This window comes from Myripristis murdjan, chromosome 14, assembly GCF_902150065.1.
Source record: "Myripristis murdjan chromosome 14, fMyrMur1.1, whole genome shotgun sequence".
NCBI classification, from domain to species: Eukaryota; Metazoa; Chordata; class Actinopteri; order Holocentriformes; family Holocentridae; genus Myripristis; species Myripristis murdjan.
Window position 1 is genome coordinate 6775400 of NC_043993.1, and position 17937 is coordinate 6793336.

Consider the following 17937-nt stretch of genomic DNA (forward strand, 5'->3'; position numbering starts at 1 on the left):
AATGTTGGATGCATTATTCAGTAAGTAGTATAATGTTATAGGCCTAACTGCTCCATGTAATCTTGACTAATTTACACAAGGCATCATATTTCATGAGCTCATCATATGTTTTGTGCATAAATGCTTATTCTTCTAAGGAACTAGTGTCTACAGCAGTCAGAAAAATGTACTGAGGTAAAAAGTACAACATTTCCATCTCAAAAGCACTGCAGGAAGAGCAGAAAGTCACTCAGAATGGAAATACCTCAAGTAAAGTTCCTGAACCTCAAAACTGTACACAAGTCCACCTTGAGTAAAGGCACTTAATTCATTTCCACCACTGCCTGTTTCTAGCAAATCTCCAAATATAGCCTGTATATGGCCAGTAATTATTCTTATGCAATTATCCTGTTACTTTAAGATAATGAAGTTATGGGACATTATAAATTAAACTCCTTCAATGCCATTAGAAAATAAAATATCCTGATGGCCAGATGACTATTTCAAAATGAACCTGCATGAACAGGTCCATGCAGGTAAAATGTCCATAAATGGTACGAACCAAAAAATAAATAAATAAGTACACGTAAATAAATAAATAAATAAATCCTTACACAACACCCTTTGAAGAGATCAGCCAGTGAAGATGGTCCTCTCAAACAAAGAGCCCTGGATGAGTCAGTGTGTGGTCTCCTTTCATCTGACTACAGTGTCATCGCCACCGCCACCGGGGCTGCAGCTCCCAGCCCTGACACCACAGAGAGCAGCGGCGAGCGCCTTCCTCCTGCCGCACACATGCGACACTGCAGCCCCTGCCAGGAGATTAGGGCTCTGTCCCGGGACGGTGCACCATTGCTCTAATCGCACCATGGCTGGGCATATGCAGTGAGGCTGGTCCTAATCAGCTGTTAACGGGACTCTGGTTATTTATTTATTTATTATAATACTGGTGACATTGCGGGGAATTGCGTGCTTAGAGGTGTTACATATCCTAGCGTGCTGCCCAGAGTGGACTGCGCATGCGTCATGGTTAATCTGGAGGCGACGCCAGAGAGTGTATAAGCAATGGAAAAGACTTCCCTTCTGCCCACTTCCGTCTTCGTTACACGGGACTTCTCTGTAATCTAAGCAAAACTGTAACAAGGCTGTGAACGTGCAACCTGCACGTCTGTAAAAATGCTGCATTGTTAATGAGGAGCCGTGGCCTATGTTTTCTTAAGATGATTATGACTGACTAGGCCTGCTAGGCGATTATAGCCTACAGGTGATTTAATTATTTGTTTTACACTGAATGCCCTCACTGACTCATGCAGATTCCTTTTCATTTTTGATGCTGTGTTTAGATTAACCACAAGGCATTTTGATTGGCGGCTTGTTGTGTCTACACATCAAACACTAATATCAGTCATAAAACTTACTTAAAGGTGCACTACGTAGTTTTTATAGGTTAAAAATGCAACGGGATATATTTAATTGTATATAGAAACAAACAAACAAACAAACTGTCCACAGGGGGAAATGGTGACGTTTACAACAGCAGGGCCTGCAATTTTGTTTACATGCATTCAAAAAAGCATCTTCTCGGATTCAGGTGCTCAAAAATGATCTGTTTCTTTTGACTGATTGATTGACAAAACTACATAGTGCACCTTCAGTTTAACTTCTTGTCAGCTGACTGCCTGGCTAAATAGCAGACAGCTGTATACATGTGCAGGATGACTTGCTGTCTCCGTTTATTAGGCTTGCACTTGTTTTGAGTTTCAAATTCAAGAAACTTACAATACAAGCGCTGTTGTGAACTTACCTTTCTGTTTCGTGTTATCAGACGACCGCACATTCATGAAATTGATGCAGGGCCTCAAGACACTAACATTTGTGTTGCTGTTGTGACATTTGGGAGACAAAACTGAGGCTCAGCGGGCCAGCATCACCACCTGGGATCATTCAGTCAGCTTTTATTGTCTCCTTGGTGCGGCCGGATTTGCTCCATGAATAAATACACTAAAGTCTGATTAAAAACTGCCCTGGAAAATGGAGGTCCACGTCATGACATGCAGGGAGCTTTTGTGTGCCCGGGCCAGATAACGTTTTAGTGGTTTAGCACAAGTGGCTTTTAACGGTCACGCTTTTTTTATACCTTGGAAAAAGGGACAAAATATGCGGCAGTGGACTAGACAAAGCTAGTTATTGTTGGAGTGTTACAAGTTTGCGGAAACACACACAAAACTGAATTTGTGTCTTTATATTCTTAATATTCTTGCAGCCATGTCTTTCTGTGGTGTTGTGCCAAAATTTGTATTCGTAAAAATGTGTTGCCAGCGTGTTTCTATTTGTCCTGCGTCTTGTTTCATTAGGAAAGTTGCTGTAAATATACTTAAGCATAAAAATACTATAAAAATTACCCCCCATCCCATCACAAAAAGTACATCTATTGTTTATAGTTGGGAGGGATTTACAAATATTAGCAAACATTAGCTAGAACCTGTGTACAGTCTTAAACAGAAACTTTTATTTGAGAATTATATATCCATGGGGCAGAAACAGTTTCCCATTGTTTTCTTTTTAAATATAGCCATTAATACTTACAAATGGGAGAAGTGATGCGCTCAAGGTGATTTCTAACAGACATTAGTGCGCTTTTTATCACACGCACGCACGCACACACACACACACACACACAAACACACACACGCGCGCGCACACGCACGCACGCACACACACACACACACACACACACGCGCGCGCGCGCGCGCGCGCACACACACGCACGCACGCGCGCACACACACACACGCGCACACACACACACACACACACACACACACACACACACACACACACACACACACACAGCCCGTTGATAGCAGGGGAGGCTGCTGCATCTCTCCAGGACGCTTGCGTGACCGACTTGTAACGTACGTGACGTTGGCCACGCCACCTCCTCTCTCTCTCTTTCTCTCCTCCCTTTGTGCAGTTGACAAGCTCCTTCTCCGGTAGGACTGGAAACCACTGACAGAGGTATGTCGAAATGCGATACGGTTGCCGTGTCGGCTCTCTCTCTCTCTCCCTACTGTCATCCGGTGGACTCTGACCGACCCTCAGAGCGCGGAGCCGGCAGGCTGGCTACCCCGGGAGGCTTTACCCGGAGCGGGATGCCGCTCGACAGGGAGGGGAGAGATGCTCCAAGGCCTGATGCTAGCCAGCGTTAGCTCTGTGTCTAGCAGGCATGTTTGCTCTACATTTGGCAGTGCAGCGCAGCAGAGTGGAGTTGAGCAGTCAGCAGTTGTTCGGGTAGCTAGAAATAACGGGGCTGGACCAGCTTGCAGCTCCTGACATCCAGCGGCCTGCCCGCTGGCTTGTCACCCTCACCCAGCTCAGACACCTGCCCGTCTCCACCTAGCTAGTAGCTAGCTAGTCACGTTAATCTGTTAGCAGGCTAGGCTAACAGGCTGTGAGATGCTACCTTGATGTCCTCTTTGTATGCGTCTTGCCCTGCTGCAGTCACACCGGAGGTGCTCTTTATGTTGTCTTCTTTAAGCTTATAGGCCTACATTACAGTTGAATGTGCTTTCATCAGTCCATAACTTCAGTTGGTGTTGGGGGTTAGTGAATAATCATTAACTTGTTAGCTGCAAAGTCAAGGGTAACATGGCATGGCTTCACGCTGTTAATGAACTGGCAGGTGTAGAATGATGCAGTGGGAACTCTCCCTTTCTTCTGTAAAGTGAATGGACATTAGGATGTATCCCCCTTTTCAACCAGCATTTATTTAACCTAAAGACCTTGACCCCTCAATGACAGGACTTTGCAGGTTGTCATGTTGATAGGGTTTCATGAGGGTTTCATGGCTCTACGTCCTTTAGCCGTGAGCTGCCATAAAACTAGTCTCAGGGGGATTTATTGAGTATTTGTGTGTGTGCGTGTGCATGTGTGTGTAGCTGAAAGGATGGAGCATGGAGTGAATGGCTTAGTGGACAAGCTGTGTGTGCGTGCCTATTTACACACACGCACATTCTTGACATGAGGCCACATCCTGTCCAAGTGCTTCTTTATGAACACTTGCATTGGCCTCCTGATCCCTGGAGGCTATACTGGTTCCCATAGAATCCCAGTCTAAAGGCTAGTTGGTGAAGTTCAGTCTGAAGAAAGCTTGTAGGGAAGTAAAACTTGGAAAAGTGTGGTGAAGCAGCTGGGGCCCGATGCGATTTTTATGCAGCAGTTTGGCCTAAATATGCAATCCACACTGGGCTGTCATACGTTAGGTGTATTAGTCATGTTCAAGTTGGAGTAGGATGGTGGGATTGTTAAAAATAGGTGGGGCAGCCATAAACACTTGAGTGAACAGTTTTGAAGGCAGGGACTGGAACGCAGGAATGTTGAACTAAGAACATTGAAGGAAAGAGTTTCTCATGATATTTTAGTGAATGCATGACTCATGGAAGTGTTGAAGTGGTGCATCAGTATTCTAGGGCAAGCCCCAGCGAGACATTTTAGCTTACTGCCAATCCTAGCAGTTACTCTGGTCAGTGTTGCGGGATATCTGCTTGAACTATTTATTTAACAAAATTACTGAGTGCAATTGTAGGCCTTTTTGTCACAAAAAAGCTTTATTTAACTTGTTCAGCTTCACTTTTATATTGGGAAACAGTGATTAGCTTATTTGTTCCGTGTTTGATCTCAAATGAGGATATTACAGTAATGGATGATCACCTCATGAAACACTAGTGATCAAGTCAAGGACTAGGTCAAGTCCAGAGAGTCCAGAGATGTACGTGGGCCTAAGGTTGTCACTTGGCAAATTGTTGGAATTCCTGCTGTAAATGCTATCAATATACACGTGTGTTATCAATAGGTCTGAGTAACCACATGGTCTTGACAAATTTCGTACTATTGAAAATGTTCTGAAATGAATCATAGACCTATTCTGAAAAATGGAAATGGCTTGCACAACATACTGATATGGGAGAATGGAAAGGCACAAATGTGCATGAATGCAACCAAATCTGAAGGGTTAACAAAGGACCTTTTTTGTCCTCTGCTGTACAGTGGACAAAAAAAGTGGAGCGTCATTGGGGCAAGTCTCAAAATATCATGGAATTTTGTCTGCCACCTCAGTTAAAACAAACAAACAAAAAATGAACTAGTTATTCACCAAAAAGAAGTATTTCCCATTGCGGCTATGTTATGTTCCTTGCAGAATAAAACAGTGTAGTAAACTTTGATAAGATCATTGAATGTGAAGTGCGTTAAAAAGCATATAGGTAAAAGGATATCAACATTTTAGTTATAGAAGTTCATGGGAAAAATCGGGGAATTTTGCATTTGACATGGAGCGGGAAGCCTGGCTCAAAGACTGCACAAGGGCTGGACAATTTTAGTCAGGAATGCATAGGCGAGTGTTTGTGTTTGCGTGTCTGTGTGTGTGCCTGCCTTCCTTTAGGCTCCTGGCTTTCCTGTCCGTCACTGATCAGCAGTTGCTCCCACCTCTCTCCAGCAGCCCTGCTCTCTCCTCAAACCCTGTTACATGTGATTCGTCAGTCTGTGCCTCTGCTACAGTATGCCTACTGTGTTTTTTTTTCCCTCTGCTGTGTCACTGCGAGCTCTGGCTGACCCAAAGCTCTGCCACAGAGTATCAGTGATTTTTCAGCTCCTCTTGGACATACTGTATTACTCCCAGTCATTTATAATGAGAGATTTGCTGCATTCCCTCTTTTTTCATGCCTGGTTTTGTTCCCGATCTCATCTCTGACCATCCTGTCTGCTCTTATACTTACAGATAATGGCTGTACCTCCTACCTACGTTGACCTTGGAAAGTCTGCCAGGGATGTTTTCACCAAGGGATATGGTGAGCACTGAGCACGCACCCACAGCTTCACCCATTATCATTAACATGCACTGTTGTCTATCATAGAGGAAACTTAAAGGTGGCATGTGTAGATATTAAAATAGTCCACTAAGTCCACTTCCTGTTTTATACCCTGGAGGAATCAAGCAGATTTCCTTTCAAATCTGTCCAGGTGGGACAGAATGTAAAATGTAGTATAAAGACTGCTAGTGCTCTGCATGATGGTCAGTGATGATTTATTATGTTGTTATGCTACATATTGTACCTTTTTAACGGTGTTGTTGGCACTAGGTAATCGATGGAGCAGACAGAAGTGCAATAAAGGCCTACAAACTTACATACTTTTAAATGAGGGATGTAATGGTTCACCCTTTTCTTGGTTGAGTTTGTACCTTGGTGTTTAGGTCACAGTTTGTTTTGGCGTTAAAATATTTAACTGATTCAGAACCCGCATTCTCTGCTTTAAATTAAACATGTACTAACAGTTCAAGAATATGAATGAGGCATTTGCCAATGTTCTGTAAAGGTTGTGCAACATAGCAACAGAAAGTCTTTGTATGTGGCCTGTAGAAAAGTCACCTATTATGCCTAACATAATTAATCAAAAGCAGTGTTGAATATTCTGCATTGTAAATGTGTTCAATGTCATATTGCATGGTGCTTGGGAAAAAAAGACACATTCAAGAAGGGTTCACCACACATGATTACAGAACCATGGCTTTCAGTTTTTCTACCAAATTGCCACTTTCATGTCATTCATTTTCATTTCAGTTTAATTCTACAGGAAAATGATTAAAGTAACATTACAGATGTTACAGTTTAAAAACTGGTCTGACTCAGCTGAAAACTGTTTGGCAACAGGCTCCTGTTTAAAAACAAAAAAACAAACAACAAACAAAAAAAAAATCAGTAAAACAAAACAACAAAGCATAACAGCTACATAGACACTACAAGCGAGAGAATGGAATGAGTATGTTGTTTTATTTTATATGATGTGAGCTGATATCCGTACTGACAGGTGTGTCCCTCCATCAGACAACATTTATAGGCCTGTTTGAATTGTGTAAAAGAGGTTATTGGTCTAATATAGTATGGGATCTCATTCCAGATTTTACTGTATGTATGGAAAAATGATCTCGGACCACAGGTGTTTTTTTTTTCTACTTTTAATGAAGGTTTTGTCATATTAAATATCTTTTGTGAATGACTTTCATCCATGTTTCTTTGCACTAAATCACCATTTTGAAGGCTGTAGCCTTGGACTACAGCCTTCATCATTTTCAAGGCTGTAGTCCGAGGCGATTTGTTGCTCTAACCCCTGAGTTATGGGCTATGTTCAGTTGTGCCATTTTGTATCGAATTAAACTAAATGCTCACTTGGATGGAAAATGGATAGAAAATGGATGCAAATGCACGCTGAGTCCAGATGAAAGCAAAGACTGCTACATTTAGCACACTACTTGCTACAGCTCACTTGGACACATGTTAAGGCCCAGGAGGGAGGCCACAGTTGGAGTGGATGTCCTTGGGGTTTAGGGTTTGAATACACTCAGTTGCACTTACAAAGCCTTGCTGAATGAACTACAGTGAATATTTGGGGATTTCTCGACTTGATTTCTTGAGATGACTTATGTACCATCAGGGTTGAATCACTGTAAAATTTGCAGTGATTGCACATCAGTAATCTGGGAAAGCAGAAACCATTAAAATATCACTGATGGTTCATTTAGTTGTTCAGTAAAAATGCTTTTTTAAGCAAGTTTTTCATGTAAAGACCATAATCTATCTCTCGTCATTACAATGAATTGGATGTCTGGATTACAGACTTACAGAGCTGCTTGCTTACTTTAAAGAAATACTGTGAGCTACTATAACTTTCACTGCATTCCTATGTCCCATATTTCTAAGTTAGGGTTGTAAAGCTAATTGCAAAGACCGTTTAAAAATATTGGTATTGCTATTTGTTCTGAAAAACCATATTGACCTCTATTGTGTTCTACAAAAAGTGAAATATACAAATATACCCAATTGGTTGTGCTGCCATAATTAGAATGCCACATCTTGTTGAGGAATGCTGTTTGAGTCATCACGGTGTTGAGGTTTCCCCTGCAGGGCCTCGGGCCAAGGTGGAGCGATTCCTCCTGCCATGGGAATCAACTCTTGGGGGGAAAAAAAATAAACAATCAAAAAGTTCAAGGAAACATTGCCCCATATTGATGGATTCCTTAGAGCAGTAGTTTTTCAGCTTTTGTGTGTGGTAGGAGAGGGAATAAAGAAGTAAGGACAAAAGGGAGCAAATAAGTAATCCAAAAACAATTTAGAAATGGACTTCGGCATTTTATCATTGCAAAATCAGTTGGCTCTTCCCTAAGCAGAGTATTGCATGGGAGTATATATGGTTCTTATAAATGCAGGACAAGACCTCTGCACATTCACTCTGCACACATAATGAAATGACTGAAGTAAAGAAACGTTATATTTAAACAATGGTGAGTTCTACAGTTATGAGTTTCATTAATTTTGCTCGTGGGTGGCCCCACATAGCAGTGAGAAGAGGCAGTTTGCAGCGCATGGACTTGCTCTCAGAAATTACTCAGAAATGATGTAAGTTGATGCCAGTGAACTGCACACAGCATGCTTGAGTTTACCAACATGGTGTGTGATGCTTTATACCAAAAGATACCATACATGACCAAAGTAGCCAAAGATTATAGAATATTGGTGAGTCTAGTGCTCTCCAGATAGAGCCCCATACATATTTAAAATGCCATACATTCAGAGTAAGTGTGAAAGTGATGAATATTGAGATCAGAAAAATGTCACCCATCAGTGTTCAAGACTCCATCGTTGATCACTGTGGGATCGGTGGAGGATGGAAGGAAGAGATTTATCTTAATGAATATATGAATGGATGGGTAGAAATTTGTGGATGGACAGCTGGAGAGATGTTTGGGTGTTTTGAACAGTGGCTGCTGCTACAGACAGAGATGAGTAAATCAGTGGTTGGCTTAATGGAGGGGAAGCTGGGAAGAGCTAGCACCAGTATTAGGCCAGGAAGTTGGATGTGTGGATCCCGAGGTCATCTAGACTATGGATGAATGAATCAGTGGACGGATGAAATGCTGCGTAGAGCCAGGGAATGGTGCTGTCAGCTTGAGCCAGGATCTGTGTAATCAACCATCCAGCTATTGGTCATAACTGACAGCGCTGACGCTCTCACAGAATCTACAGCAAATCAATACATGCACCGAGTTTGTGCCATATCAATAACTTTAAATGGACCGAGGAGAGTGATGAATCAATATTACACAGACACTAATCAATGGCTTGCTTTAAAGTGTTTATTAACTGGATGAGGGAAATCTCTTCAAGGACTTTTAATGTGTATTTATGAAAGAGTTTGAGTGGTTAGACTCCATGATATTCATATTAAAATATTCATATTAAAATCATATCTGTGTCTGGCCAGTGCTGGTGAAACAAAGTGGGGTATAAAGAAAGCTCTTTATATTTCTTTTACATTCTTCATACTGAATGACTTACACCTGATTTCTGATTTCTGTGCTGTTGCAGGATTTTTCATAGAAACAAACTTGAAAAATTATGCACACCCCTAACAATTATGTGTTATCCCCTGTCTTTTTATATTTATAATTTTGAACTTTTTTTTATAAATATATATTGTCTGTTTCAGGCTTTGGGCTCATCAAGCTGGACTTGAAAACGAAGTCTGAGAATGGACTGGTAAGTCGTCGCGGGTCATTATCAGATTATCAGAGCTGTCACTCCAGACTGCAGCCGTCCTCTTGGACCTCAGGAGGCTCTTGATTTCAGAGTTGCTGTTTGACTGATAATGAAGTGACAGCTTATCTGATCTCTGAAATGCTGCCACACACCCTGGCCTCCACTGCTTCACTGCTGTGTATTTAAAGAGATGGTGAATAGATTAATTTTATATTTATGTACTAATTATAATTCAAAAATTCAAATGATTATGATGATTTTATATGAACAAGCCATATGACAGAATTAACACAGAACAAGTGCAGAAAACCGTAAACTCATAAGTGTTGTAACATGCCCTATGTACATTTGTTGCAACCACTGAAATCTTTTTTTCTTAAACCATTCAAGTGCTCCTTCCTTTCTACTTTCATTCATTTATTCATTCATTCAACCAACACTTATTAACCTTGAAAATCATTGAAGTTGCCCTCATTTTCAGTTACAACGAGGCAATCAAAGCAAAGAACAAGAAAAGAAAAGGAAAAAAAGATCTAAAAGGAAACAAAGCAATTTTAAATTTACTTTTTTTGGAACTGGACATCCACCCAATTTCTATGTGCCAAAGACATGAACTTTCCTCTCAAAGCACAAAGCGGATTGTGATGATTGAAAATTTGCAGCTAAGCAGACAAGTCATAGTTAATGGTACATTTTCACAACTTAAAGGTACTCAGAGACACACCATAAGGTTTGTTTTTTTTTTTTAATCAGGTCTCTATCTCCCTTACTTTTATAGAAGTTGCTATAGACAATCATCTAATAACAGAAATCCCACATCAAGATCACCATCAAAATGTCATTATTCTTTGTCCAAAATCCAGAGTTTTAAACATTTCTTGACAAACAAACAGACAAGGGTTAAAACATACCTTTGTGAATGTCAAATACATTCTGATGTTATAAATGAATAGTAATTAATTAATAGTGGAAGGTTTTCCGGAGTGCTTCTCCCTCAAAAAGCTGTGTGGCTTTTTAACTGTAGATATATTTTGTTTCAAGGCATAATATTATTAACAACTGTCTTGCCCCTTTAACGTGTCTGTATGATCTCCCTGTGTGCAGGAGTTCACCAGCACAGGCTCTGCCAACACCGAGACCAGCAAGGTTGCTGGCTCCCTGGAGACCAAGTACAAGTGGGCAGAGCACGGCCTGACCTTCACAGAGAAATGGAACACCGACAACACCCTGGGGACCGAGATCACACTGGAGGACCAGGTGGGCGGGTGTGCCAGCGCCAATAAAGGACAACATGCAGCCAATGATGAACAGACTTAGAAATAAGTTGAATCTGTAACTGAATCTATAGAAAAACAGAGACGTTACGATGGCGTTGATCCTAATACTCAGGTTCTCACTGGTCATGTAATTCCTGGAATAGTTTGGGATTTTGGGGGGCGCCCCAGTGGCTCACCGGCAAAGGGCGTGCACCATGTACCAGGACCCAGTCCCGATCACATTGACCAGGGTTCGAATCCGACCTCAGGTCCTTTGCTGCACGTCATCCCCTCTCTCCCCCCTGCTTTTCCTGTCTATCTCTACTGTGACTGAAAAATAAAGCAGAAACGCCAAAAATAATAATAATAAAAAAAAATAGTTTGCAGTTTTGGGAGGTATTCCAGATGGCCAGGAAATTGGATACATTTTCAGGGAACATGAATTTTCCAAATGAGTCTCTTCACACAAATGTAAAAGAATGTATTTTACAGCTTGTTTTATATGTTCATAGCCTCAGATGGTGGTTCCAAAAACAACATTAAAAATGGGAAAGGAAGAACAGGCTATGGAAGCTCTTTGCCTCATGCTGTGTTGATTTCAAAAGGGTTAGCATCAAAATTACAAGTTGGAAATTCAGGTATCATTTCAGACCTTCAGTTTCTCTGATTTTGGTTCATGTGATGTCAGAGCACAAAAATGATGCAAAACTAGGGCTGTCAAATGATTCATTTTTTTTTTTTTTTTAAATAATCCTGTTAATCACTTCGTAGTCATAAATTAATCATAATTAATCACATATTTAAAATGTATAATAAGTTTTGGTTGCCTACCCTTCCACTGTTTTAGAGTGTAATTTGGAAACAACTGTTGCTCTTCAAAGAGGTTTTTATGATGGATTCCCTGATGTAACTCAATCTGATGTTTTTCAGCCCGTTGTCTTCCACAGCACTGATGGCCAACAGGCCATGGCGATCCATTTAGCAGCTGCATCACTCAGTTTTGTTGTGTTGCCACATTCCACAAGTGTGATTTGACAACACCGCTGCCAATAGTAACTTACTACTACGACTATTGGAAGCACTAAGTTAGCTAAAAAATGTTTGGCTCTGAGAAAGACATTTGAATGTTGCAGTGTGCCCATGACTTTATTTCTGTCCAGAGAGCCATAGAGAAACTTCATTTGCTATTCAGTGGACCTCACATTATTACAGTCTTGGTGTTGGCACTTTTGGTTTTCCCCTTGGAGGAACATGCAAGAGGAATGTCTTCTTGCGTGCATCCATTTTTCCCCAGTTGACACATTGAATGCAGTGTTGCTGAAGTTTGTAAATTTACCAGTCAGAAATGAGTTTCCAAGTTGAGATGAATGCAACATCAGTTATGCAAATGAAAAGGTAATTCAGGTTTACATCAGGACCACAGTGGGAACTGGCCTTGCTGCCTTTTGCTTTTCCTCTCTCTCTAGTCAGCATAGCCTGTCACTCGACCAGTTGTTAAAATGCCATTTACGATGCTTTATCTGACATTGGAGCCTGACATCTTCTGATGAACATGTGACCTTTCAGCTGAATCCTTTTGATTAGCTCAGACTTTTTTCTTTCTCAGACACACTGACTTTTGTTACCATTTTCCACAGCACACTGATTTCAACTTTCTCCTTCCTTTCTCCGCAGTTGGCCAAGGGCCTGAAGCTGACGTTTGATTCGTCCTTCTCACCAAACACTGGGTGAGGACAGTGGGATCGCTGTGCTGTATCACAACCCTACAAATGGAGGGCATTCCAGTGTGAAACACACAGATCATTTGAATGAGGATTATCATCTATGTTACATTAATTCCACATGCCATTTCATGCCGCATTCCCACATGCCATGTGATGGACATTTTTGTCCCAAGTCCCTCGCAGTTCCTCAGAGTTCATGTATGCACAGTGTTAGTGGCACATTCTTATTACTGAGTCATACATTTTTTTTCCTTTTTTCACAAAATTTTATATATGAAGGAAAAAAAACAATTTTAACAGTTTAAAAGTTATTGTACAGTTTGTACAATTATGCCTTTCATTCTTGCTCTACTTATTATTCTACTCTGTTGGACTCACTTAAGGCAGGGTATATAGTTTTGTTTGTGCAGAATAAGGTATCTAGTTATAGTTAGTAGTTCATTGAGGAGTGTGTGGCACCTCTGGGCTTTGGTAGTTTGATTCTTGCTCCTATGTTGTGTGTGTGTTTGTACAAGTCACAGCAGTCTGATGTTTGTATCTCTGCCACAGACATTAACGACTTGTCTTACTCTCCCCAACGTCCTGTTAGCAAGAAGAGCGGCAAGATCAAGACAGGCTACAAATGTGACCACATCAACCTCGGCTGTGATGTGGATTACGATATTAACGGTACGGCCATCCATGGTGCGGCGGTGGTGGGCTACGAGGGCTGGCTGGCCGGCTACCAGATGACCTTTGAGGCCGGCAGGAACAGGATCACCCAGAGCAACTTCGCTGTGGGATACAAGACCGACGAGTTCCAGCTCCATACGAATGTGTAAGTCCAGAAGTAGCAGCAGGTGGATACAAGTAGAAGTAGGAAAATGACTGATGATAATGATTAAAACTTGATAGTAAAACGCTAAATTTTACATACAGACAACATATGAATAGTGTGCAGGAATTGGGTGGCGTGATTTTGTGTGTGATTTTTTTTTTTTTGGTGTACGCCCTCTAAAAGCTAGAGCTTAGCCAACACTGGACTTTTGGGGCTGATATAAGGGAGTAATAAAATCTTAATATCGATATTTTTTTCAAAAAAGGTTTTAACAACTTATATGCTGATACCGATATACTATATGTATGGTAGATCAGTAAAGGCCGATACATTAATCGGGCTCAGATGCATTTCTTGCAGTTCCTAACCTAAGCTAGATAGAAAGTTGTGTAGTTTTGTAGTCTGAAATACTGTTCAGATGCCAGGCTCAAGGGGAGATGGCTAAATTGAGGGGCAAAAAAAAGTATTGGTAACACTGAATGAAAAATGAATGAAGATTGAATTGACCAATTTATTAAAAAAAGGGGGTGGAAGTGCTTTAAGATTGTTCATGCATCAGTTTGTCTGAGTATGAAGACAGTTGAAAATAGCTTGTTTTGAAACAACAACATTGTTTGTTTTAGTGAGGTTCATACACACTACTTGAAATATCATCTGCCTTTCAGAACATATAGTATAGTGTTAAAACACTCCTTTTCAGTGGCACCCCTTAAAAAATAAAAGTTGGGCACCCTGGTAGCTCCCTGGATAAGACTGTGTGCCATGTGTGGAGGCTGAGTCCTGATCGCAGTGTCCTGTGTTCGAATCCGACCTCAGGCCATTTGCTGAATGTCATCCCTTCTCTCTCCCCTAGCTTTCCTGTCGCTCTCTACTGTCACTGTCAAAGAAAACAGAACGGCCAAAAAAATATCTTAAAATAAATGAAAGTTTCATTTGTTCATGGAAATTAAGCTGAAATTTGGGGTGAAGTCATGCACAAGTCATTGAAAGCCACTGGTTAAAAGTGTATGAACCCTGAGTTAAGACTGAAACATTGCTGACCATCAGTCCATTCTGCATGCATCTCTTTGTTCCATTTTGTCCTGTCTTAACTATATAGAAAACTTTTCATTTACTCTCATTCTGATATTGGGTAAAGGTTTGTGTACAGTCCGAGCTGTAGGCTGTCATATGGGACTCGAGCACAAACCACAGGCCGTCAGTGGCTATAGTAACAACAGCTGAGTCCAGACTCTTGACCTTGGTGAGACAGAGGCCTTCAAGCTCCATCTTCTCTCTTGTCCTTGTCTGACTGGCTGTCTATGGCTGCCAGTTTGGCGCCCAGGTGCTGTATGACTGCCTGGCAGTTATTTTTACACTCAGGTGATGGGATTTACTATAATGCAAGTGAGATAAAGAGAGTGGCTGGCAGGCAGAAAGGCTTTGGGAGCGAGGAGTAGGACCGACAAAGTGACAGACAGAGGGAGACAGAGAGAAAGAGTAAAGTATTTGTGTTGTCCCCTGCTGTGTCCTGGGCCAATCCTGTCTCTTTCAGTCTACAATAAGGTTGTTATGTGGGGTCAGACAGAGTGTAATGTGGGCTTTACACTGGAGACAATGCGCTCAGCTTAGCGTCTGTTGAGGTCTTTACCACATACAGTAACTTGTACACAGGCTCCCAAGTTAGCTATTATCTGGTAATAAAGAGGGTTACTTTTTTGCAAATGTCACCCATCATCAATGCTCAATCAGTTAGTTGATCAATGGAAAACGAAGTGTATATTATAATTTTGTTAATGTTTTCTTCACCGTTCATCGTATTCAAAGGCTGACTCAAAAAATTCTTGGGCGAAAAATGTATACTTTGGAGAGATTTATGGAATGAATATCTATGTATGTTTTTTGTTTTTCTCAGAAATGATGGCACTGAGTTTGGTGGCTCCATCTACCAGAAGGTGAATGATCAGCTAGAGACAGCTGTCAACCTGGCCTGGACCGCCGGAAACAGTAACACCCGCTTTGGGATCGCGGCCAAATACCAGATTGATGCCGATGCAGCCTTCTCTGTGAGTAGTGTGTAACCTGGGTAGCAGTCGTGCAGGAGTAGGAGTGGTGGAAGCAGTGTAGCCTCGTGGTAGTTTGTTGATCCCTCTGAGGAGGTTCTCATTTATCACTATCCCCCACCCCATAGTGAGCTCATAGTGCACAGTCAGCTACACACAGTCCCTACTCGAAGCTGGTAGGTGTTTTTGCTTTTTCTTTGGGCCAGCTTTTTGATTTTTGGTAGGTAATAAGCAGATACATCAATAAATACTCTTTATAAAGAATCAAATCAGCAACTTATACACACATCTATTTGTACAAATGAATGACTGCATATCTGTGCATTTATAGAGTATGAAACATTAAACATTACTTGGTAGAAATGTGTACATCTTCATCAATCTGACTCTGAAGAACTCATATACATCAAAAAAATTTAGTGAATTGCTTTGCTCTGTGTTAATTTCTGCCATTATTTCCACATAGGCTAAGGTGAACAACTCCAGCCTTGTGGGCCTGGGCTACACTCAGACTCTGAAGCCTGGTGAGTGCAGTCTTCTTTCTTTAAGGGTTTGGACAGACTAAAGACTGTTTCACTATTGCCTGAATGGAGCAGTTCAGACTAAATGTCCACTGTCCAGTTAGCAGGCTGCTCAGACATCATGATGAGACACAGTAGGCGCCACATATAAACAAGTGACACCAGTACAAAAAAATATTTCTGAGGAATATTGTATGAGTACTTTTATTTCATTTGTAATGGGGATAGTTTTAGAGAATGTTCAGACATGCCATTTTATAAAAATTTTATGAGGTTCATTTGTCCAAATGTAATAGTTTTCAAAAGTGAAGTTGGGATTTTTAATGTTGTAAACCAGTGGTTCTCAGGTTGGCATGTTGGCATTAGTTTGTCTTCAGGGGTCACAAACCAAAAGACTGACAACCACCGCTTTAAACAGTCTGCACAAGTGGGCATCGAGCACAAAATCTCTGGTTGTTATTTAGGAATCATTATCTCTAAGTGCAGACACTCCCATCCTTAAAGCTATCGTAGCTTTACTATCATGTTTGATATAGGAGTCACTAGTCATACTTGTAATGAAATACTTGGTCTGTTCATGTCTTGTTTTGCTGGGTTTGTCTCCTCAGGCATCAAGCTGACGCTGTCTGCTCTCCTTGATGGCAAGAACATCAACGCTGGTGGCCACAAGCTTGGCCTCGGCCTCGAGTTCCAGGCATAGAAAGATGAGACGAACCTCTTGCTCCCCCCAGAACATGCATACATACATGCATACACTCACACACACATTCCCTGCCCCCACCAAAAGAACCTCCAAATCCTTTATTGAATAGCAAACCCTCACGACCCTGTATCCCTTAGATGTGCTACAGTTGAAGCAAGGCAGCATAATGAAGGTCAAGTCGTCCAGTCGACGATCTGCTACTTATAAAGGACCACTTTAAGGGAACATATATTTTGAAAATACAGCTCAGAACAAAACTAAAAATGAAACAAAAAAAAAAGTCAGACTTTGAAATGTGTAGCTTACAAGGGAGAAGTAGCCTTGGATTCATTCATGTTGGTCTTAACATGTTTTTATTTCACTACAATCATACAAAATGCTTTAATTTATGTTTCTCTGTGCTTTCCAGTTCAGATAAAGAGGAAATTCTAAACTATAGACCAGCCAGAAACACACAATGGGCTCCACACAGTAAGCCTACAGTTGAGTATTTGCACCACCAGATGGTGTTATTGCTTAGTACCAGTCACAACTCACTGATCACAGCGCTCGGTGGTCGGCCAGCTGTCTTATTCAAGCTGTTCTTCTACACTGGAGAGCTCTCTTACTCTATTATAGGGAAGTGTCTGTCTTGAGATATTATTGTACGAAGGTGAGAAGGGTTAGTTGACAGTAGCTCAGAGAGGCACTGCACCCCATGGTGTACATTCTGTGTTTTCGTCTCACTCGTCTTTTGTCTCTGTGCATTTGGTGTGAATTATGTCTTTTGTTACAAATAGCGAAAAGAATATTATTTTATCGACAGTCTTGCATACTTTAACCCACTTGTTAAATGTGAGGAGGCAAAGATCTGTCAATTGTTCCTGGTCTAGTAAAGGGAAGGAAACAAGTCATGCACACTGCTCAAATTTGCGGCATAAGAAACACTTGGGAGGAGGAACAACAAGAGGAATAAATACCCCTGACAGGATGTGGTAGTCTTCCAGAACTGGTTATGAGACCTGGGCTTAGTGTACTTGACAGTACTGTTACCTCCTGAGTTAAATAAACATCTTGAACCAGTTTCTGATTGTATTTGTTCTTGTGTTATTTGTCTGAAAATAATTTGGCACTTTTAAAGTACTGACTCCATTTTGACTTGCATGTAATTAATCAAGCCCAGTTAGCTTTTTGTGATGGCTAAAGATGACTCTTAAATGTATTTTAAAACAGCAAATTACTCGCTGTTTATTTATTAGCCTATTTAGGGTTACACTGCAATCGGAAACTGTTCAGCACTTAATACAAAGGGTCCCTACTGGCCTTGA

At 41.1% G+C, this 17937-nt stretch overlaps 1 protein-coding gene across 1 annotated transcript; it reads left to right on the top strand.

The window, feature by feature from the left end:
* The first annotated feature begins 2842 nt into the window (after positions 1-2842).
* vdac1 (voltage-dependent anion channel 1) lies at positions 2843-17692 on the top strand. Its single transcript, XM_030068885.1, has 9 exons — positions 2843-2995; positions 5754-5823; positions 9518-9567; positions 10672-10824; positions 12498-12550; positions 13137-13364; positions 15259-15409; positions 15873-15930; positions 16536-17692. Exons 2-9 carry the CDS (start codon positions 5757-5759, stop codon positions 16625-16627), a joined length of 852 nt encoding a protein of 283 aa, XP_029924745.1. The 5' UTR covers positions 2843-2995; positions 5754-5756; the 3' UTR covers positions 16628-17692.
* Positions 17693-17937: the final 245 nt, after the last annotated feature.